The 22221-nt window shown below is 42.1% G+C and overlaps 1 protein-coding gene across 1 annotated transcript; it reads left to right on the top strand.

The window, feature by feature from the left end:
• The first annotated feature begins 874 nt into the window (after positions 1 to 874).
• Positions 875 to 22172, top strand: mrtfba (myocardin related transcription factor Ba). The gene is made up of 17 exons (XM_030755011.1): positions 875 to 1045; positions 6033 to 6116; positions 7925 to 8177; positions 13310 to 13375; positions 13546 to 13601; positions 13869 to 13944; positions 14159 to 14320; positions 14488 to 14651; positions 14772 to 14900; positions 14985 to 15232; positions 15859 to 16030; positions 17164 to 18177; positions 18359 to 18466; positions 18620 to 18763; positions 18865 to 18999; positions 19192 to 19252; positions 20929 to 22172. Exons 3-17 carry the CDS (start codon positions 8015 to 8017, stop codon positions 21426 to 21428), a joined length of 3198 nt encoding a protein of 1065 aa, XP_030610871.1. The 5' UTR covers positions 875 to 1045; positions 6033 to 6116; positions 7925 to 8014; the 3' UTR covers positions 21429 to 22172.
• The last annotated feature ends 49 nt before the right edge of the window (positions 22173 to 22221 follow it).

The following is a 22221-nucleotide window of genomic DNA, read 5'->3' as shown; positions in this document are numbered from 1 at the left end:
ATATACTTATTTTATTTTTTACAATGTATATATTTTTATACATTCTATTTTATTTTCTGTATATTTTTGGAAGTTTTATTTTATTGTGATTTTCTACAGCATGGCACTGAACAGGAGTGACCCTCCAATCTCATTGTACATTCTATAATGACAAAAAAAGGCATTCTATTCTATTCAGTGGTTTTCAAACGTTTGCGAGGGGCAGCCAATCAGAACAAAGCTGGTTTAAAGGGAGGCGGGGAAAGGACATAGAAAGGCTTCTTTTTCAATTTTATTTATATAGCACCAAATCACAACACTCGCCTCAAGGCACGTTATATTGTAAGATAAATACCCTACAATAATAAACATTTAAAACAGTGAATGAACATAGAGCTGCACCCTTTATCAGTAAAATAACTGAAAGCTGCAAATCTTCTTTGGTAGAGTTTAAAAGTAATAAAATGGAGTTGTAAAGCATAATAGGCTCCCCTTTATTACTTTACAAAGCACATTGACGTATGGAGCCATTTTAAATCATGTAAAATGACAATTATCTTGTGTGCATGGTTTAATTGTTTTTAAAAAATATCACCGTGTGCACTTCAGAAGGTCTGATTTTAGCTCCTCACAGTGGAGGTTTGAAAGCTTCACTGTGCCAAGTTATGCAACCCAATCACAACATACCAAAGTACTAAAATCACTTGATTTAAATTGGGGTTTTTTTTCATGGTGACAAAGATTGTTTTCAATCATGTTTCCCTGATGTTGCAACAGTCTGTAGCAGAAATTCCGGTTTATAAGCAGAAACATGCTGACCGGTGAAGAGGACCATCTTGCCGTCCCTTCCTAAGCTTCCTGTCCGACAACGTCATTACGTCACTCTGCATCCTAACCTAGTAGACCAGTCGCAGCCATTTTAGTCCGCGAAATAAACTTCAATCACAGAGCTGGACGAGGAAAAAAAAAAAAACAAAAGACTGAGCATAATTCCGTTGACATAATTTGGATAGCTCGTTGTGGATCACAGCCCGGGTGGATTCGCTTCCTAAGTCTTCACAGTTCGGTAAGACCACAAACCTGGGGCGGCGCTGTCTTGTTTTTAGCATGTTAGCCCGTCTTAGCCAGAGCGAGCTAACTGGAGAAAATGTGAGGAGGTTGTTGTTGAGGAGCGTTTGTGATATCCAGACCGAGACAGCAGACGAGGGTTGGTAAGGACAACGGTCATATGATTGGAACTTGACATATATCTTTCTGTTCCTAGAAACGACGGTCATGAAGGCGCTTCGCCGCATTTTATGGTCGGCACTGTGAGTGTCTGCAGCTCACTCACCTGTCAGATTTAAAGTAGCTAGCCAGCGTTAGCTTATCCCACACCCACTCGCCTCCGGCACTGCGATAGCAGCCCATCCCTGTCAATCGATAATATTCCCTCAGGAATTCTTGCTGCTTAAACAAGCTAGCCCTTTGTGAGTATGGTGTTTGTGCACTGTTCGTGTTTTATTTTAGCCATTTTCTGTGGGTGGCACGGATGCTGTGTGAATTTTAAGGCATGGCAAGCACTGTGTTAGAGAGCCGACAGGCCAATTTCTCAAATAATACTAGCTGTCGCAGTGTATTGAAGGTCTTGTGGCTTACGCAAACACCGGGATGTTCACTTCCAGTCTACTGAAGTAAAACATAAAGAGAGAGAGGCTGTGCTGCAGCAAATCCAAACAGTCTGTGTGTGACTCATACAGACTGGCAGGAAGCGCTGTTTCAGAGGTGGCTCTGTTGAGTCAGCATGTCACGGAATAGTGTGAATTATTCACGTTATCTTAAACATTGTGCATACGGTTGCATGTGCTCGAATATACACACCAAGGATGTATGTTTTAACCTGCCCTTTCTTGCCTTTTAGCATCATTAGTTTGCCAGAGTCCTGCGGTTTCTGTGCCTCTCACGCCGACCAGAATAGGACCACAAAAGCAGACAAATGCTCTAAAAAAATATGGCTCTTATTCCTCCTTCGTGTCACTTTGACTCTTCTGAGTTGCAGTCTAAATTTGCTTAGATGTCACCACACTGTGACCTTTTTTGTGATTTGCCTGGTCTTTTTTTTTTTTAAAAAAGGGGATCTTTTCAGCAAAGTCCCCTAAGGCAGCCAGGAAGGAAACGACACCACATGTGTGTCTGTGGGAGCAGAGCAGAACAGTGGCTCTGGTGATTGCAGCAGGTTGATGACATAATTCCTGTCTTATCTCTGGATAAAAGCAAATATTTTTATTGAACAAGATCTGGTCTATTTAAGTCTCGGAAATGTGCAGACTCAAACTGCTTTCTGGCACTGAGTGGCTCTCATGCTGCCTGTTACAGTTTAAGCACTATAACATATTGTTGTAGTGTCTAAACTGATTTCATACGGAATAACAGCAATAATGGCGCAACTTTAAAAAGAATACTTGATTTTGTTTTTGTTGCTGCGTCATGCCAAACATTAGGCCTGACCTAAATGGGATTAGATTACACAACACTTTTACAAGATGTTCAAAGAGCAAAAATCATTTTCTGTATGTATCAGAGTTTATTTTATCCTATGAAGACGTGCTCACCCATGTCATAGACTGTGTGGTCAGAGACCAGACTGTTGTTTTTACTAGCGCTCAGACCCCAGCACCAGATTTCAGTTATCTGAGGCTGTTTGTTAAGTGAATGTGTGTGTGGCTGCTTGTGGCTGCCTTATCGCTGGGATTGTCCACAGCCAGGGCTATTTGTAAGGTGACCTATGACCTCCTCTTTAGACATGTTTGTTACTGCTTTGAGTAGATATGTCTGTGGCTACAGCAGTTCACATTCTTTGGAATGGCTGCAAAACTATTGAACTTGTTTTGCTGAAATTGTGACTGTGAAATACTTTACCTGTCTTTTAATATTGTTCTTAATGTTTTACCTCTATAAACCTACTTTCTGCTTAAGAAATGGCTTCTATTTATTGAGTCCCATTTGTCTTAAGACAACAGCAAACTGTTCCCAGTAAAATACCATAAATTATGTCACCTGTATGGCATGAGTGTAGGCCTTTGTAAGGTGGTGAAAAGGAAACAAGAGCCTAAGGCAGCAGGCACACCCAAATTCTGTCATCAGCTTGCACATTATATTGACTTGACTTATTACCTAATTGATCTTCTTTTGTCATATTGCGGGTAATCAAACACAGATAAAACCTGAAGTTAGTTTAGTTAATCTTAAAATCCTCTGTGGTTCATTTGGCTTTATCTGAGATGGTGCCACACTGTGCTAAGATATCCGATCAGCAATGATAATGTAGATAAATGCCTCCGAACCACCATCAAACTGAAATCTGCGTTTTCTGAAGTTTCATGAGGAGGATATATTTTTAGCTCTTTCAGCGAGCGCAAGGATCTGAGGATGGCTTTGTCATTCACTTTGTTACATGTTTTTTTTTTTTTTGTATGTTTGTTTGGAGTTTTGTGCACACACAGGCTCCTTGTTCTACATGCGTTGTTATTTTAGTCATTTGACCCGTAGGACATGTTTGTTATGCTATTATTTCCATGGCACCTTTGCAAACTCTTTTCCCTGTCCGACATGACTGCATTCATTATTGTTTGTGTGACGCTAATTCTCTGTACCAGCAGGGTAGGGATGCACTGATTGTGAAATTCTATGCCAATACCAGTGCTTAAAATAATAGCTTGGCAGATGGCTAAAAAAAAATTAATTTCTTTTTCTTTTCTTTGTTCATAATTATTCCCTCAAATCAGAAATTTTTACAATCATGTCTGAAGCAGTTTAAAATCTTTCAGCTCTTAATCACAATATAGGTGTTTGCACATGAGCGCTGCAGCCCTGAACTTCTGTCAACACTACATAATAATGCTCTGCGTGAGAAGGAAAATTTTTAAAGCAGGCAGATCAGACATTAAATGGTCTCTAACTTGCCAGTTCTCTAGTCCAAAGTCCATGTGAGAAAAGCAGTGGCAATTGTTTGGTGAATCCCTGCCTGCTACATGGCCTACCTGGGCAGCTCCGTCATGTAGACTAATATTTCCAGTAGTGAGAACTTGTCTGAAGTTGGCCATCCCATGTTGTGTGCTACATTTGAAAACAGCTGCAGTCAGTGTCCTAACCCGATTCTCTCATTATTGTCCAGAGTTCATGTGTGAAAAGGGCTCATCTGAACCAGGACTAAAAATGATCAGCCACTCCCATCTGTTAAGACCAAAATTAACTGATACTGATATTTTATGCATCTGTAGCTTGTACAGTGTTATGCTGAAGGGCTCATCCTTTGGTGTTGATTAGAGTTCCTTTATGGGGTGAATTTGGTCATTCATTGGGCATAATGACATGTACACTACTGTGTAAAAGTCTCAAACCACCACTTGTTATATTTTGCCTCCACACGTTTCAGTAAATCGCTACACCCATTTCCCAAGCAAAATAAAAAGAAATGAGGGGTTGGGTGAGATATTTGCATAGTACTGTAGAGAAAACTGGATGACAAATACATACTTTCAGTGATGGGAAGAGTACATGTTTGTGATTCCACCGAGCAGTCGTCTGTGTGTTTATAATGACCCCATGTTGCCAAACAGGCTCACTGGCAGGATTATAAACTGTAAAATCTAGATGTGGCTTCGGTGTCAGGAAGGTGAAGCCAGGTGAGTCCTGGTGGCATATCAATCACCTGTGTGAATTAGTAGCCACTGCTCGCTCTCTAATGTTGAGCCACTTTTGATTCTAGTGCGGTTACGTGTGTGTGTGTGTGTGTGTGTGTGTGTGTGTGTGTGTGTGTGTGTGTGTGTGTGTGTGTGTGTATCCGTGTGTTTGCGCATATTACGCTTTGATGAAGCATGCGGTGCTTGTTGCCTTGTGCCATTTAAAAGAACAGAGGGCACAGCAACACGCTGCGCCTGCCATCTGGAGCTGCTCTTTGATTCTGCAGGAGCAGCACTGACGTTTATCCCACAATCCCTCTTCAGCTGTGGCAGTTGTCAGGCCTTTCCCTTCTCTTTCACTTACCCCTTTCTCGCACTCACTTGTTTGCTCAACATGTACCCACATGTGGCATGGAGGTCTGGCTGCTGTAATGTTGCCCTGTTGTTCTCTCCTGATATGAAGTCCATCTTCCTTAAAGTTTGTAGTCTGTTCGATGTACAGTTGTTAAACAGGCTTAAATGTGCTAAACTGCATTTGTTTCTGTTGTCAGGGAAGGAACCTATCATCAACAAGGCTAGCTGGGAATCTTACTATAATATATATCCACAAAAGTTGAGTTATAGGTGATATAATTTTGCCAACCCACTTTTAGCATTTTTGCACCTAGAATACCCTTTTCACAGCACCAACAGGCCAGACAGTAGCATGGGCATGTAGTATGAGAAATGTGCCACAATGTCATTATCTTTTCAGTGTCAGTAAATTGATACATTAGTCTTAATCCTAATTAAGTTATCTACTTTGCACACATCTTGGAGAGGCTTAAAAGCTTCTGTATGCTGCTGATTGATTCTTATTCTCTTTGTCAGACTGCAGTGTGAGGCTACACTACAGCTACAGTTTCTGATGTCTCTGTATAGATAATCAGATTCGGCTGCATGTTTTCTATGCAACCTTTGAATGTGATTTTTCAGACGTAGATGAACCTCTGAGGGTCGGCTTCTTTCATTGCAGCAGTTTTAAGTGGTACTTATCATCTGTTATATTCACAGCACCTTTTAAAGCGGCATCATTGTGGCACCATAATTTCTCATTGGGTTCAAGGTGGTTTCTCTTTCTACTGTATTACCTTTAAAATCTATGGTCTGTTAGGCTGAAAATACACTAATAGTTAATGCTTGCTGCTTTATTTTCCCTTAAGTGCAACAGCCTCCATGACTGGACAGAAACAGAAGAGGGTTCTAGTTAATCAGACATAGTAATGAATTTGGTGTATAATTGTAATGTATTGGATATGAAGGACAGAAATGCTAACTCACTGGAAAAAAAAATCTAAGTGCTGCACTTATGAAATTGATATTTATGATGGTTGTTTTTCTCTCTCCTTCCAGATTTGACTCAATGGCTTAATGTGACTCTTCATATCAACTAGCCAAGACTTCTCTTTCTCCGTCCCTTGTCTTCTGCTTCTTCAGGTAGGAATGGACTCATCAGCAGCTGATATGCAATTACCACCCAAGGTTTTTGTGTTCTTTGCAGCAGCATCCCACCCTTGTACCAGCAAGCAGACAAATTGCATTTGTTTTAGGGGTAGCATAGGAAAAAATCCCCAGGCCAAGCATCCATTCATCCAGATCAGACAAACTCGTTTTAATATTTAACAGGGAGCCTTAAACCATCTGCGATGGGTTCACTCATGGGTAATCCCCTCGCTCTTATTTTGAATGTGGATAGTGTCCCTTCTCTCTTTCTTGTTTCCCTACTGTCTGGCTGACTGAGCAGGTCACTATTCTGACAACTACTCTATCACTCAGCTGCTACTCAAGCAAATGTGCCGTCACAGAGTTGGACAGTCCAATTCCATCGTGTTGAAAAGCAGCTGGGGACCAGTAGTCCTTGTTGCGTTTGAAAAAGAAAACCTAAGCAGAATCTGCAGGAAGTGGGGAACTGATTCATGCGCTGCTACACTAAGCTCACTGGGGCTGTGGAGCAAAACCATCTGCAGTCCAAGACTGTTGAGTTGGAGACCAGCCACGGGATGAGAGACTCGCTGGAAATGCACCTGAGTATATTGCCCTGTTGTTTTTTGTTAGAAAGTATTTGGCATTGAAAATTGCTAACTTAAAAGTAATTTTTAGCGTGTGTATCTCTTTGCATGCATCCCCTCCCCCTTTAGAAAAAAAAAATCATTCTACTACAGTCACGGTGGGAAACACTGTGTAGGAAGCATTAAATAGAGCAGAGACTGTTTAAATATCTAAAGATGAAGCTCTGTTTCTGCAGTTCTGCCACAGGAAGCCTTTGAGGTTAAACTGCTGAACATCAAGGCCTGAATTATCACTGAACCAGGTTGTTTTAATAGCACATAATCATGGTTTAAGAGGCAGTGAGTGGTGATGGTTTAGAAACTGGGTTTTGGTGAGTGGGGTGAATTTTGTAGTGGTAGCAGCAGTTGACATTGACCAATAAATGTCAAGTTAACTGGGATTGACTCCCATGTTTGTACTTGATGCCAGATTAATGGAGCTCCACACTCTTGATGTTGGTCTGTGAAGCTGGCACAAATCTTAAAGGAAAACACTGCAGTAGAGCGCAGCAAAAGCTGAGAATTATAGATGAAAATTGATTTCAAGTCCGAGCATTTATTGCACGTCTTATGGTCGTGTGGTGTCTGTGGTTCGTCTGATGCCTTTGACACTTTCAGGGTAGAAAAGAAGGCAGCAATAGGAACAGAGTGCTTCCCAGCCAAAAGCAGCACATCAGGATGGTTATTAAGGAGTGCTTAGGTCCTGGAATGGATAGATTTGGGTGCTGCTGGAGAGCGATAAATGGTTCAGACCGAGCAGACTGTTGGGACGCCATGGATACTAAATTGTTTGTGTTGCTCCCCGAAATGTTTCCGTTCCCCCTGTTTGAAAACCACCACGACGACGTCATACTCCAGATTATGAAGCCTGTCGGAACAGAGAGAACATTCATGCACAAATTGGCGTTGTTTCTCTTGAGCAGCGGTTTGAAGTGATTATTCAGTATAATAGCCAACCCGGCTGGCTTAATGAATAATTTGGGCTGGGACTGAGCTGTTCCAGATGGCTGAAATGAAATGCCACCCATAGCATTTCACCAGTTGGGTGAAGTAGTCATACCAACAGGATTATTATTCTGAATTAGTGTTGTTTTCAAGGAGCCCACAAAGTATCATTGAGTGACGCATTCCTCCTGTTGAGGGGAGATTTTAACTGTTACTCTTCATTATCACTACTTTTCTGTTGTACTCACACAGGTAGCAGGGAGACGTTACATACAGGGACGGTGACCCATACCCCTCTCGCTTGCTTGCCTCAGAGCCTCCCCAACCCTCTCTTGAGGCAGGATGGAGCCCAAGGCTGCCCAGGGGCAGTTGGGAGCAGAGGGGGATTGTGGGATGTCAAATCTACTGGTGCCCAGTCCCCAGAGCGAGGCTGTGACCCATGAGATGGAGGAGCTGTCGCTGCAGCCCACACAGAGCCTGCCTCCGCTCAGTGAGCGCAAAAACGGTGAGGACACACTGCTGCCACGTAACATCCACAGTTCATCTCTGTTTCTCTTCCCACACTTCCTATCTCTGCTGCAGCTGTCAGAAGTAAAAACTGAAATCATTATTTTAAAAGAAGGCAAAACTTAGACAATTGATTGATGTATAAATCCCTCTTTCTGTGCTGTTGTTTAAGGCTTTTATCAGGTAAAATATATCGGGTAAAATAGCAAAAACCTGTCCTGCTTTTTGTTTCATATATTCAGAAACTTTTGTTTTTTAGGAACAAAAAAAAAAAAAAAACATTTTAAAGATCACCTCAGTTGTTTTATCAAAAACCTGACTGACCTGTCCTGCATCAGAATTGTCTGCACATACATCTTATGAACAAATTGTACTATTAAAACCAGTAATGCTCACATTAAATTCTGCCATCACTTTCAGCTTTTATTTAATTACTTTCACTAAATAAATGGCTTTTTTTTTTCTCTCAAAGACTGGCTCTCCTCAAACACAAATAAGTCACATATATCACTGACTGTCTTGTTACTGGGAAATCGACTTGTAGGTGGTTTAGTTTTGTTTTGAAGCTTTCAGTGTCTGACCCAGCACCATCATACCCACCCCGTAACTGTGTATTAATGGTTGGATTGCTATCAGAAACACTCTTAATGTCTACAAAAGTGCTGCACTGTCATCTTACTGTGACAGTGCAGCACTAAGGAAATTTCGCTCTTGTTTTTGAATTCATTTACAGTGTGACATTAAATCAAGCCTGACAGTAATAAGCAATATTATCAGTTAGTCATGCAAATAAATCACAGCCAGAATTGTTTCTTAGACAAAATCGTGTAAATTGAAGATGTCTAGTGCTGTTTGAGAATCCTCAAAAAAATGATGTTTTTTTTTTATTGCATATATGGATGGTCCACACACTGTTCGTTAATGTGCACGCAAAGGTATGGAATCACTGAATTCCACTGATTCAGTCACTTCAAACTTCAGTTCTTAATTCTTGATTCTTCCACCAGCTCATCTTCTAAACCCTCACAGTGTCAGTGTTGTTCTGGCAACCACATGGGACTGACTTTGACACTGATTGATGGCTATGCAAATACCAGGCTTTGGTAGCGGGTTAGATTCGTCGCCAGCTCCTAATCATGGCTCGGAATGGCGTATGGAGACCAGTTAAGCCATTCAGTCCAGTCACTGTGGTATTGATCGTGATTCTCAACAAAATCAAATTCATCAGATCAAGTCCACAAATGCGGGGAGTTTAATCAAAGCTGCTCCAGACTGGATTTAACACGTTCTGGGTGACTGACTATAGGATTTCTGTGCTGCCGTGTATGGCGGCGGCGGCTGCTGCTGCTGTCTGCAGGAGATCGCAGGAAAAACAGCTCGACTGTGGAAAATTTTTGTGGAATGTCAACAGTAGTAGCACCCACTCATCATCTTGGCTTTTGTCATTTCCCCTCCAGTGAGAAAACATACCTCATACTTTCCACCCTCTGAGCCATTCACAGCACTTTGCCAACCGCAGAGTCCCTCCTGTCATATTGGTTTTTATCATGCAGGTGTTAATCTGTCTGCCATCAGCCAGCTCTGAGTCTTAAGCTGTGTCGAGCGAAGAGAGTCTGCAGGGAGAGGAGGAGAATTACAGCACCAGTGTCAGCAGGGTGGGGTGCTTAGCTTCAGGGTTTTGAGGTTGTTGTGGCAGAGATTAGGAGTCTGAAAATGGAAATTAGTAAGGATAGCTTAATCAAATAAATCACCACCAGGCAGTTTTTTTTTTTTTTTTTAAGGTTTGCAAATGTTGAATTAGCTATAATCTATAATTAGCTTTAGTTTCTTTGTGTAAAAATAAATACATAAATAAACACTTTGAGTAATTGTCTTCTCTGTTGAACAGGAAGTCCACTTGTGTTTATTTTTGGAATTCACACTTTACTCAGACTTTCAAAAAGTAGGCCAGACATGGTGACAATTACGCACTGCCATTTAAGGGTGGCTGTGGCTCGGGAGGTAGAGCAGGTCAGATTTCAGTTTTCATACACAACAGACAGCCAGGATAACAATGTGTTAATCAGTGTTAGTTTTAAAGGTGTTGGTAGGCAGATATTGTCACCTTTGGACTGAGTCAGATCGACTGTTTCTCCTCGTTTCCAAGCTGTATCTCCTGTACCTGTACTACAAAGCAAATTCCAGATACCCAGGGTACCTTTCCATTATCTGAATTCACTTCCACGAACATCAACAGTCAGGATAACTGGTCACACGAAGCTGGTTATCAGCTCGATAAATTAACCCAGGGTTTCCCCTGCACGTTCACATGAAAGGGGTGGTGTTGGAATCATACGCCTTCCTTTTACAAAGAAAGATAAAGTTATAATAATAAAAAATATGAAGAGGTTGCACGCACAATACAGACTGAAAGCAACATGGCAACAGCAGACAAAGCAGGTGTGTGTGTGTGTGTGTGTGTTTATGAGGATAAATGCTGCATATGAGTTTAGTATTAAACTCACTGTATGAATGTGTGAGGGCTTTAAATGTTTTGTAAGACTAGAGAAGAGCTATTGTATTAAAATTTAGCATATTTGAAGCTATGAAGGAAAGCAGGCAAAAATGTCACTGTGCAGGTGTTATAATTGTTTCGTTCATTTGATGTTTAAAATTTATTTTAGGCTTTATTCTAACGGGGGGGCAAGGAACCTTTAGCTCCCCCTGCTATCTTTGCTATTTACCAGAGAATTGGTTGGTCTGTAGGTGGGAATTTCATACCTGTCGAGCTCTAATTCGCAGCTGGTAAGAAGTGAACTACCTCTGTAGTGCAGTAAACCCAGGTTTAACCCTGAATAAGACAGCATCCAACTTTGTAGTACAGGCCTCTGAGGAGGAAGTGGATAACTGTATTTCCAACAGTGAAAAGTGTGAATCTCTAGATTACAAAAAAAGTGCTTACTGTCTGTAAGTGAAAAATCTGTACATTCTTTATTAGGGATGGGTTTTGTTAGGATGTTATCATTACTCTTTTAATGCTGTCCAAATAAAGACACAGCAGTGGTTAGGGCTGCTTTTGACAAACTGCTGAGTTCACCAGTAACACTTTCCATCGTATTAAGCAGCTGTCGGTGTGTTTGGTAATGTGCTCCTCTGCCAGTGGCTGCGGTGGTCTCCCTTCTATTAAAAATATTAACTCTGAGCAATTATTTAATTGTAACGGGACAGCTCACACTAAAAGAAAACTCAAAGCAGGCTAATTAAGTTCATACTTATTATTGTACTGTCCCACTCCCTTCGCACTCTCAAACCCTTACCCTGTCCGGTGTTTAACAGCAAACCTGATGACAGCCCTGCAACGCTGTTTTTTCCTGTCTCATTTCTCCTTATCTCATGAGTGGGAATGACCTTGGCTTCAGTGTCTGATTGCAATCCTTTGAGGCTGTGGCTGCTGCTTGTCTCTGCTTGTCTCTTTTAGCCGAGCAAATCTACTCGGCTTCCAGGCAGGGAGGCTGCGCTGAAGGCGCAGGCAAAGCAAGTGTTTTACGAAAGCAGTCAATCCCACACTGTATTTGTACGACTTTCCTAAGTTTGTTGGAATTAAACTGCTTACAGAAAATATCTTTATTCGTACTATTTGTCCAGGTTATTATCAGTACTTTGGTGCTAAGGGATATGGTACTGCTACCAGTTTAATATCACTCATTTCCTCCGTTTCCTTCTTGTGTGTGCGTTCGTGTGTGAGCTAGTCCATGTGCACATAAACAGCTCATTCATATCAACCATGGTTTTCCCTTAAACAGCTAAGATCACAGGTCAACAGGTCATCGTGTTTGTGAGTCCTGTTTCCCGGAGGAATTTGGGGACGACCCTCTTTACTGGAAGTCTGAATCAGATTAAGCATACTGCCTTTACTGACACCTTATTCACACTATTTACAGAGTGAGGTGAGGGTCCACATTACTGCTAAGGGTGATGTAATCAGTGGTAAATGCCAGTTTTGTTGGTAACATGAGTATCGGTCATGATAACGAATGGGACAGTGAACAGATAGGAAAGACAAAATAGCGGTGAGGCCAGCTGTTTCCTGTTGGATGATAGGAGTATTTATTTCACAGTAATTTTGACATGTCCTTTCCTGTGAATAGAGAAGTGACTGCACTGGCAGCCAGTGTTTAATTTGTGGACATTTGCAACTCCCACTCAGTGTACACTTCCCTGTGTTACAGAGCCTCTAACAAAATCCCATTAAAGCTGTGAAATACTGGTGTTTTTGAGGGAAGTTTTTCCTGCTGAGGATGCAGTTGTTGGTGCTGCCTTTTTTTCATTCAATATTGGCAGTGCTGAGTTAGCCATTTGACTTTTCTTTTGAAATTTCAAGGAACTGGTGTTAGTCGTATGGGATTGCCCACAGTTAGAAAGTAATTCATCCCAAATTGGCTGAGTGCAAATGGGAGTATGAGTAGAAGTGGAGGAGGGGTTAGAGGCCCTTTAATATAAACATACAACGTTGGGAGGACAAGCTCTTTGGTTAAGAGGATGTGACACACTTTAAGTTTTAAAACAAAGGTGAATAAGTGGTTAATCAAATATCTTGACATTCCTGTCTATGAATTTTCATTGAACTTAGAACATTTCTACAAAAATTAAAATGTTGTGTATTGGTTGTGAGCTTCATTATTTGTCTTTTGTTAAACTAGGTGATAACTGTGCTCCAGATATTAGCATTACAGGTCTGTCTGCAGATTAACTGTGACAGCAGTCACGATTGGGGTCTTAGCATGCGGATGTCAGGAGTGAAATAAAGAAAAAAAAAAAATAAGTGTCTTTAAAATACCAGAATTCTAATACCTGGCACAGACTCAGCATGGTGCCGCATACCTCATTGTTTATCCAGTTTATAAAAAATGTGAGCAGTTTGCTGTATGAAGGATCAGTTGCAGAGCATTTAGTGTGAAAGTCTGAGCAGCCAAAAACTGTCAAAATTGTGTAACGTCAATGTGATGAGTACAGTATGAGTTGTTTGTGAGAAATGTATCATTACCTTTTTGAGTTTGGTGTCATTTTTTTTAAGTTTTATTTCCCCCTTTGGCAGTTTTTGGAATGTCAGAGTTCTTATTTAATTCTCTACATTGCCACGTTTGCTTTCAGTGCTGCAGTTGAGGCTCCAGCAAAGGCGAACCCGGGAGCAGTTGGTGGAGCAGGGCATTATGCCACGTAAGTAACTCCACCGTTACCCACTGGGATAATGTGGTGTGGGTGGGAAAATAATAACAAAGTGGTACCCTGGTTCATACTGATAACTCAGGAAATAAGCATGTTTTTGTTTTCTTTTAAAATATGATTTGTGAATAAAATAAATTGATAAAAATGTGTGTGTGTTGCAGCTCTGAAGAGTCCAGCAGCTTTCCATGGCCAGATTCGCAGCTTGGAGAGAGCCAGGGTAAGACACAGTGTTTGGAAATAATCTAAATAAATTTGAATTTGTGACCCAGTTTATGATAGCTGACAGCGTGACAGAGCTCCTAAATACTGAAAGAACATTGGTGCTTTTGAATGATTTTCATGTTTTTTTTTTTTTTGTTGTTGTTGTTTTGTTCTTTTTAAATGTGCTTCATCAGCTCATTGAATAAAAGCATTGCATCTATAAATTGTGGTTAGTAAAATTTAAATAGTCAACTGACTGATCTGTGTCTGCCTTCCTCTCTAGACTGAGAATTTTCTCAAGCATAAGATCCGCAGTCGTCCAGAAAGAGCAGAGTTGGTCAGGATGCACATCCTGCAAGGTGCTGATAAGTGTTTACCTCACAATGTGTAAACTTCTTTTTTTTTTTAACATTACTTTATGCCATGTTTCCTGTGGTGCTTTAAAGTGTTGAAATAGAAAGATTGAAGTCATAATTTAAACAATAAAAGATGTATTTTTAACCTGATATTAGAGCTTTAAGCTGATTTGATTTATGGCTGATTGTGTAACATTACATTTTTATCACCCCCCAGAGACCGGAGCAGAGCCTTCGCTACAGGCCACTCAGATGAAGCTGAAGAGAGCCCGGCTAGCTGACAACCTCAATGAGAAGATAGCCCAGCGGCCAGGCCCAATGGAGCTGGTGGAGAAAAACATTTTGCCTGTGGATTCCACCCTTAAACAGGCCATCATTGGTGAGAAACAGAGGAATAGTAATCCCAGTCCCCTTTATAAGTGATTTTTAGTTTACTTTTAACTTGATGGATACAGGAAGATGTCTTTGCTTGAGCTACCATGCTGGGCTCTGAATAATAGTTGTGTATTACTGGGTAAAAGATAAAAATCTGTCATTATCTTTCAGTGGGGCAGGTGAATTATCCCAAGGTTTTTGAAGAAGACAGCAGCGATGCTCTGTCCCCAGAGCAACCGGCCAGCCAGGAGTCTCAGAGCTCTGCCCCCTCACCGGGGGACAGTAAAGGGCCAGAGACGCCCTCTCCAGTATCACTACCTAGCACCATCCTGCAGGTCAGAAAGAGGCCTAGGGATTATTCCAGCAGATTTTTGCCACTTAATGACATTGATATTGGAGTTTGTTAGTAAGAGTTTTTTGTACATTTTTAAGCGTTTTTTGTTACCTCTCTGCAGCCCCTCCCAACAACAGACTTCATGAAAGTAATCACCACCAATGAGCTGCCTGCCAGCCACCCAGCTGTCACTCTTACTCAGACAGTCACTACAGCTGTACTACCAAAACCAGGCCCAACACTGGTGAAAGTAAGTGCAACACATTTGTTCACATCTGTCCCCTGTTCTCTGACTGCCGTTGACTTTTTCCCTCCACATATTCTCTCACCACAGCAAAGCCAGCCGAAAGCTCCCTCAGAAAAGAGTCGCAGTAAGAAGGGCAAAGAGCCGAAGCCAAGGGTGAAAAAGCTCAAATACCACCAGTATGTTCCCCCAGACCAGAAGCAGGAGGCCAGTGAAGCACCTATGGACTCCTCATATGCTCGATTACTGCAGCAACAGCAGCTGTTTCTCCAGCTGCAGATCCTTAGCCAGCAGCAGCAGCATTACAACTACCAGACTATATTACCAGCACCACTCAAGTATGTGTACAAAATACTGCAAGCACTCCAACCTCCCATATAAACATTAAAAACAATGTTATGATGCTGTTTTAGTTCTGCCTCTCTTGCAGGGATGTGTTTTATGGATTCATTTCTTTCTGTGGTTTCTCCATTGTAGTACATTTTGTTCCCTTTTAAACTAGTTTGGCTTGCTTCTAGGATTTTATTTTATTTTTTTTAATCCTGACACAAAGCCAGATATTGTTGTTTTCAACAACACCGAGGGCCATTAGCTATTTTCCAATAACAGGCCCGTGTCTAATCATATTAATAACTAACAGGATGTTGATTCACCAGCTGCTGTTTTCAAGTCCTCACAGCAGCGGCGTAGCCAAGCTGTCTTTGAAATTGTTGTTGGCCTTTGGTTTGGTTGACTGGTATTGTTAGTGAGGCGAGGGGAACAGGATGGATGAGCCGTTTATGTTGTGAATCAGTTTCCTCTCCTTGTTTTCCACTTTCTTGTCTCTCTATAATAACACTTTTATGTCTATCTTCTCTCCCCCTTCCACCTCTTCCTTTTTCTTTGTCATATTCCTGTGATTCAGAAATTATTTTCTCAAATAACAATATCCTGAACTTTTTCCCTCCCCTTTTCTCTGCTGCAGACCTGTGGCAGAGGGTCAGAACAACAGTGGAGGTACCCTCCCAACCTCTATTGTGGTGTCTTTGCCCACTGCACCTCCCCCTCCTCCTCCACCTCCAGCACTGGCTCGGCCCAACAACTCACTTTCCTACCGCAAGCCCGGTGTCTTGCCTGCCAACCTGGAGGAGATGAAGGTATTTTTTCAAAACCACATTCCCTAGCACTATAGGAAATGCTGTTTAAACAGACCAAAAGTAAAGGGGCTACAATCTTTGAATTCGGGTGTTTTTAGTCCCATTGCCACAGGTGTATAAAATCAGTCTTTGTGGTGACTGAATGCCATCTTACCTTTTGAGCTCAGTGACACGTCCACTAACTACAGTACGTTCAATCATCCATCACCCTGTGCAACTGAGGCATAATTCAGGATTGTCAAACCTCTTCCTTTATGCTTGAAGTGGGGAAAATGAATCGATTAGTGTCTGTCACCCACTGTGTCTGCACAGAAGTGAAAAAAGCTGAGCTTATACCACTGCTGTCCATGACAGTCATCATTGTAGTGGGTGGGTGAAACTCCGTTAATTAAGTGTAGCATTTAGTTGCACCCTCACCAAACTCCCATTAGGTTTGTCATTTTTCAATGAGTCTTTAAAAAAAGAAAAACTCACAGCACACTAACATGTTTTGAAAATGAGAAAACTGCATTTAACCTTTCTGCTGGAAACCTTGCATTTTTACCAAAAGAAGCAAGTAGAGCATTAATGAAATGTGATCCTTTCTAAGAAGTATCAACTCGCTATCTCAAAGTTAAAGGATTCGTTTTAAGCAGCTAGACAGTTTTAAACATTTATGTAACACCAGTTTTTCCAGAAATGTTCATAAGTTTGGGAAAATATAGATATTTGCTTCATTACAGGGTTATTAGAGAAGATTATTACCACTGACGTGTCTGTATGGTGAATCAGAAACTCCAGCCTAAAGCAGGGTGTCTTATGTCTGAAGCCAAGCAATTGTGGTTGGCATTTGTTGGTTTTATGATAGATTATCATATGAGTTATACAAGATATAATGTGCTTTAGAGGTGCTGTTAGGTGGATTGTTGTCTCTTCAAGCACAGCCAAGATGTTTTTCCATGTCTCTATGCAAAGCCAACCATCTGCTATCTCCAGCTGCACATTTAACAAACACATATGAAATATATTAATAATTTTTCCCTCGTTCTTGGCAGTAAAGTGAACATATTTCCAAATACTGGTGAACTGCTCATTTAAAAATAAACTACAGTCTAAAACTTGATGCTGACGTGATCATCTGCTTGTCTTTCTAGGTGGCTGAGCTAAAACTGGAGCTAAAGTTGCGTGGCCTCCCAGTGTCAGGAACAAAGACCGATCTGATAGAAAGACTGAAGCCTTTCCAGGACATACCCAGCACCACTGCTGCTGCCAGCATCCCCGCTCCTCCCACTTCCACTTTCTCTGCCATCCCCATGGAGGTTACCACAACTACTACACCTGCTATAGTCTCAGTCCAGCAGGCGGCTCCAGAGAGCATCATCTCTACACCACCTGTTTCACCTGTTCCTTTTGATCCTGCCACCCTCCAACAGGATGTAGGTATGTCTGAGGGTCTATCTGAAATCCAAATGCTGACCTCTAGCTTTGCAGGGCCACAGTCTTCCCAAGTCCCAGAGGAAAAGGACAGAAGGCTCCATGAGAAGGAGCGGCAGATAGAAGAGCTGATGAGGAAGCTGGAGCAGGAGCAGAAGCTGGTGGAGGAGCTGAAAATGCAGCTAGAAGTAGAGAAGAGAGGTCAGGGTGACTCTGCTTCTGTATCACCCAAGCTCACTCCCGTACCTGCTGTGAATTCTGTTCCTGCTGCAAATCTAGTAAAAGTGGAAGGTGCAGTCCTGTCAAATTGTTCAACTCCTGCTGCCATCCCTAGCTCAATCCTGAGTTCCCAGGCACTCACAACACCCTTGCCTGCAATGGTGAAGTTGGAGGATGTGACTGTTTCTTCTGGCAAGCCACTCCACCTCCAGACCCAAACCCAGCTTATCACCCAAATCCAGGCCCCAGCTCAGCCTCAAGTAACCACCAACTCACAACTCCTCTCCCAGTCTCACAAAAGTCCCAAACTCCAGGCCCAGCCACAGCCCCAACCCACAGCCCCCAGCCTGCAGCAGTTCTTCATCAGCCGCCCAGGTGGCGTTTCCCAAATGTTGGGCCAACCTCAGACTCTTCTGACTACAACTGGCCAAGCTGGAACCCAGATCCTCCTCCCAGTCTCGCTGCCCAACAACGCTACTGCAATCCAGCTGCCAAGCACTACCGTCAGCCTACAGGTAGGAGCAGAGTGAGAGAGCAAGTGATGCAGTAGTTGGTGTCACACAGTAAGAGCATGTTTATCTGCTGCAGACTCTCAGGATTATTAATGATGAAACCTGTAAAGAACTGTGTGTCTTGTAAAGTTATAGTTGTAAAATCTCAGCCCCCCCCCCCCCCCCCCCCCCCCCCCTATATTAGCCTGTTCTCCAGGCTGCAGTCTCAAATCCAGGCCTGGCCCATTCTTCAGTTCCTCAGCTGCAGACCACCAAGATGGAGATGGCACCCAGCCAGCAGCCGCTGCTACAAGTGAGTCACATCTTATTAGTTGTTGCAGTTATATTAGTAATTATGCTCTATGTTTCTCCATAAACGCAACAAAAACAGATTAAAAAGAACAAACAAATGCTGGAGCTTGTGATGCGCAGTGGTCTGATGTAAGACTCTCTTGTGTCTTGGCAGACTCTGACTATGTGCAATAACACTGCTGGTTTGGAGAACCAGACTAGACCTGAGATGAAGTGTTTTCTGAGAAGCTCCCCAGAGAACAAGATCTCTCCACGAGCATCACCCAACCACCAAATCTCCAACGGGCCACTCAATAAGGTATCTATAAGGAATTCAGCATTTTTCTGAACTTAACTTGGCACTTCAAAAATTTCACATTTCTTCATCTAACTTGCTCTTTCACACACACACCTTTGTAGCCTTCTTCTCCCCAGCCTGCCTTCATCCTCCAGCCCACCTCCCTGTTTACCCAGCCTCCCAAAACCAGAGAGCCTCCCCGCTACGAGGACGCCATCAAACAGAGCCGAAATCTTCACATCAACAATGTTTCACAGGTTAGATAAAAACGAGCCACAGTTGACACAGAGACACTACTAAAACTGTTCTGTACAGAGAAGCATAAAAACGTAGGAGTATACTTTCAGTTTTTCAGCCTTGAGGAGTTTTTTTTTTTTGTTTGTTTGTATTTCTTCTCATTTTTGGTTACAAAGTATCGAGTCTCTTAATGTCCTCGAATGTCTTTTCAGGTTCCCACAGCAACCAGCCAGCAAATGGATGACCTGTTTGACATCCTTATAGAGAGCGGAGGTAACGTGCACAGTGACAGTACAAACCAAAATATTCTGTTCAGTATGAGGATGTTTAGTGCACACACACACACATAGATACATTTTATATCGGCAGGTTTGAATTGATCATGAGTGATCTGATATCAGCCGTTTGGATATTCTGTTTAACAGAGACCATCATAAGGGTTACTTGTACTCTAGAGAGGGGATTGTAAAGTACCTCAAGTAATTTGGAAATATGAATGCTCACGTTTTATGCACTGATTACTCATAAAATGCACTGATCTTTCTCAGATTGCAAACATACTGAATACTAATTGCTCTCTGAGTAAGAACTCACAGTCCAGGCTGGAACATTTGAGAAAACCTCTGACTTCACAGTGACTTCTTTTAAAGCTTCAGAGTCAGGTTTTCAAGTTAATGAGATGAAATTAGAAGTGAAGTTTGTAGCGGTGTCCCTCTCTTTAAACAAATGGGCACAAAATGTGTGTCAGTATAATCGCTTCCACAGGACTTTATAAAAAAATTAGATGCACAAAGAGGCCACAGAAATATTCCCAAACACCCACTTCACAAAATGCCATGGCTACTCTCCTTTTGAGTGGGCGTCCTGCACAGATCAGAATCAGAATCAGAATCAGAATCAGAATCAGAAGGTTTTTATTGCCATATGTGTGAACAGGTTCACAGCATTAGGAAATTGCTGCGGTACTTCGTGCTTACAGAAAAAAACAAATAAGTATAAAAACTATAAGACAATATACAAGTATACAAATTGCAAATATACAGAGATATTAGAGATCAGACCAGAGAATAACGCACAATCCTGAAAGAGGTGAAGAACCTAAGGGGAACACCAACGCAACTTTTCTTAAATGTTTGTGGATGTGTCCACTTAAACAAAAACCCTCTAGAATGTAAAAGACACACAACGTGTAAAAGACAGTGCTTCTGGGACAATGTTGTGTGGACAAATGAATCACATGCTACTCTTTTTGACTGCACAACTCTCCTGTTTGTGGAGGGGAAAGGCACTGCACCTCAACACCAAAACCTTATTGCAGCTTGGGGCTTTGCTACATCAGTGTCAGGATGCCTTGCCAGTATTAAGGGAACGATTCATCTAAATTTGCATTTTGCAGAAGAACATCAGGGAAAAGAGCCTGTGTCTTGAAGCTTAGGAGAGGTTGGCTGATGCAATAAGACAGTGATTTAAAGCACACAATCTGATCAACGAGAGAAAAGTAAAAAAAAGCAAACAAAAAAAAAGAAGGAAACATCCTTTGAAATGGCCTTTCTTTAAAGATGCTGTGATATGACAGTGTTGATGAACTGAAGCAGTTTTTTTTCCTTTCCTCAGAGGAATAGCTCAGAAATCATTGCCCTCAAAATATGAGACCATTGAAGTCTCATAATCAGCTACAGGAAACATCTGACTGGCTCTGAAACAAGTGTTCTAGTTATTAAATCCAGATATGATTTACTTTTTTCAGTGATTAATTTACTTTTTTATGATTAATGAGTTCCTTTTAATTTCAAAGGTTTCTCAGTTTTCTTGTGAGCTGCTTGTTTTTTCAGTTCCACTATGGACAAACTAGTTTGTTGAAATATGTCAGTTTTAAGAGAAGCCCTTATTAGTCGGTTGTTAATCCTGATCTTCATTTAATTTTTTTATTCTTTGTACCCTTCCTGCAGAAATCCCTCCATTTCTCCAACAGAACCCTCCAGTGTCTCTTGCTAAGACCCTTCCTGTCACAGCCAGCATCACCACTCTTCCAGTCAACACCGCCCTGTCCAGACCTCCCCCACAGATCCAGGTAGCCCCTCCTCACACATTTGTGAACCCGAGCCTGCCGAGTCTCACCTCCCTGGCCACAGACAATCAGCTGGAAGCCTTTCTGGAGGGGACGCTGGCCGAGACGCCATCGGCGTCAGACCCTCGCACGCAGGGCCTAATGGAGGAGCTGCAGGCCCAGCTAATGGACCAGCAGCCCTTCTCACCCATGGACACATCAGAACTGTCTTTCTGTGATTCCTCCTCTCCCCCATCCTCACTCAACATGGGCCTGTCAGACCCGGCCCTGGACAACATGGAGTGGCTGGACCTCACCATGCCGTCGGGTCCTGCCGGGGCGCTCACGCCACTGGGAATCCCGACGGACTTCCTGGATTCACATGACCTGCACTGGGACTGATGGAGGGTTGGACAATGAAGATGGAGTAGGGTGAGAGATGGGTGGATGAAGAGAAAGGTGCAGAGGTTTTTTAAAAATAAAAAAAAGAGAGAGAAAACATGGCATTTCAGTGCCATGTCAGTCTTATAGTACATCCATACCATCTGTAATATTCCCACTACTCTACAGGAAGACAAAGGCTGAAGAGGCTGATCCAAGTGGAACTACAAGCAGGAGTTTGCACAGCTTTATGAGAGGGCCTTTAATGGCTGAACAGCCAGGAAAATGTCCACTGTAAGGTGACTGCGGTCACTCAGTGTTGTGATAAAGGGATTTTTATCAGAATAGACTTCTAGTGTCTGATGTCATGATTTTAATAATCTTAAACAGAGCCAAGGAGATGGAGCCAAATGCTGAATGGTAGACTATGGACTATGTAAATACAGTTTAAACCACACTAAGAGAACTTCGTGCTCTCTTGGTCAGACAGCCTGAGCAGTACTGATAGCTGAGAGGGATAATTTCTAGTGGAGGTATAGGAAAACTGCATCTGTTTTACTCACCACAGTTGCTGAATATGTCAGACACTTCCTGAAGCTGCTCTGATATAAAGGCCTTCATTCCACTTGAGAATACTGTTCCATACTGGGTTACAAAAGCTGGTGATTACAACTTAACTGTCACTAAATGATGGAGGCTCAGACTATACATTAAATGTAGTTGTAATTAGGAGCTGAAAGGAGACTTGATTCCCTATAAAGACCCATTAGACCAGTTTACTCCAAGGACAAAGCAAGGATAACCCAGAGCCTCT

This window comes from Archocentrus centrarchus, chromosome 19 (assembly GCF_007364275.1).
Source record: "Archocentrus centrarchus isolate MPI-CPG fArcCen1 chromosome 19, fArcCen1, whole genome shotgun sequence".
NCBI lineage: Eukaryota > Metazoa > Chordata > Actinopteri > Cichliformes > Cichlidae > Archocentrus > Archocentrus centrarchus.
Note: the sequence above shows the minus strand (reverse complement) of the source record. Positions and strands in the feature narration are given on the sequence as shown.

Excerpts from the sequence above, each read along its gene's own strand:
- mrtfba (XM_030755011.1), top strand. The coding sequence starts at position 8,015 with ATGGAGCCCAAGGCTGCCCAGGGGCAGTTGGGAGCAGAGGGGGATTGT. Across the intron at positions 14,652-14,771 it reads TACCTAGCACCATCCTGCAG|CCCCTCCCAACAACAGACTT; the intron begins GTCAGAAAGAGG and ends ACCTCTCTGCAG. Across the intron at positions 19,253-20,928 it reads CATCCTTATAGAGAGCGGAG|AAATCCCTCCATTTCTCCAA; the intron begins GTAACGTGCACA and ends CCCTTCCTGCAG.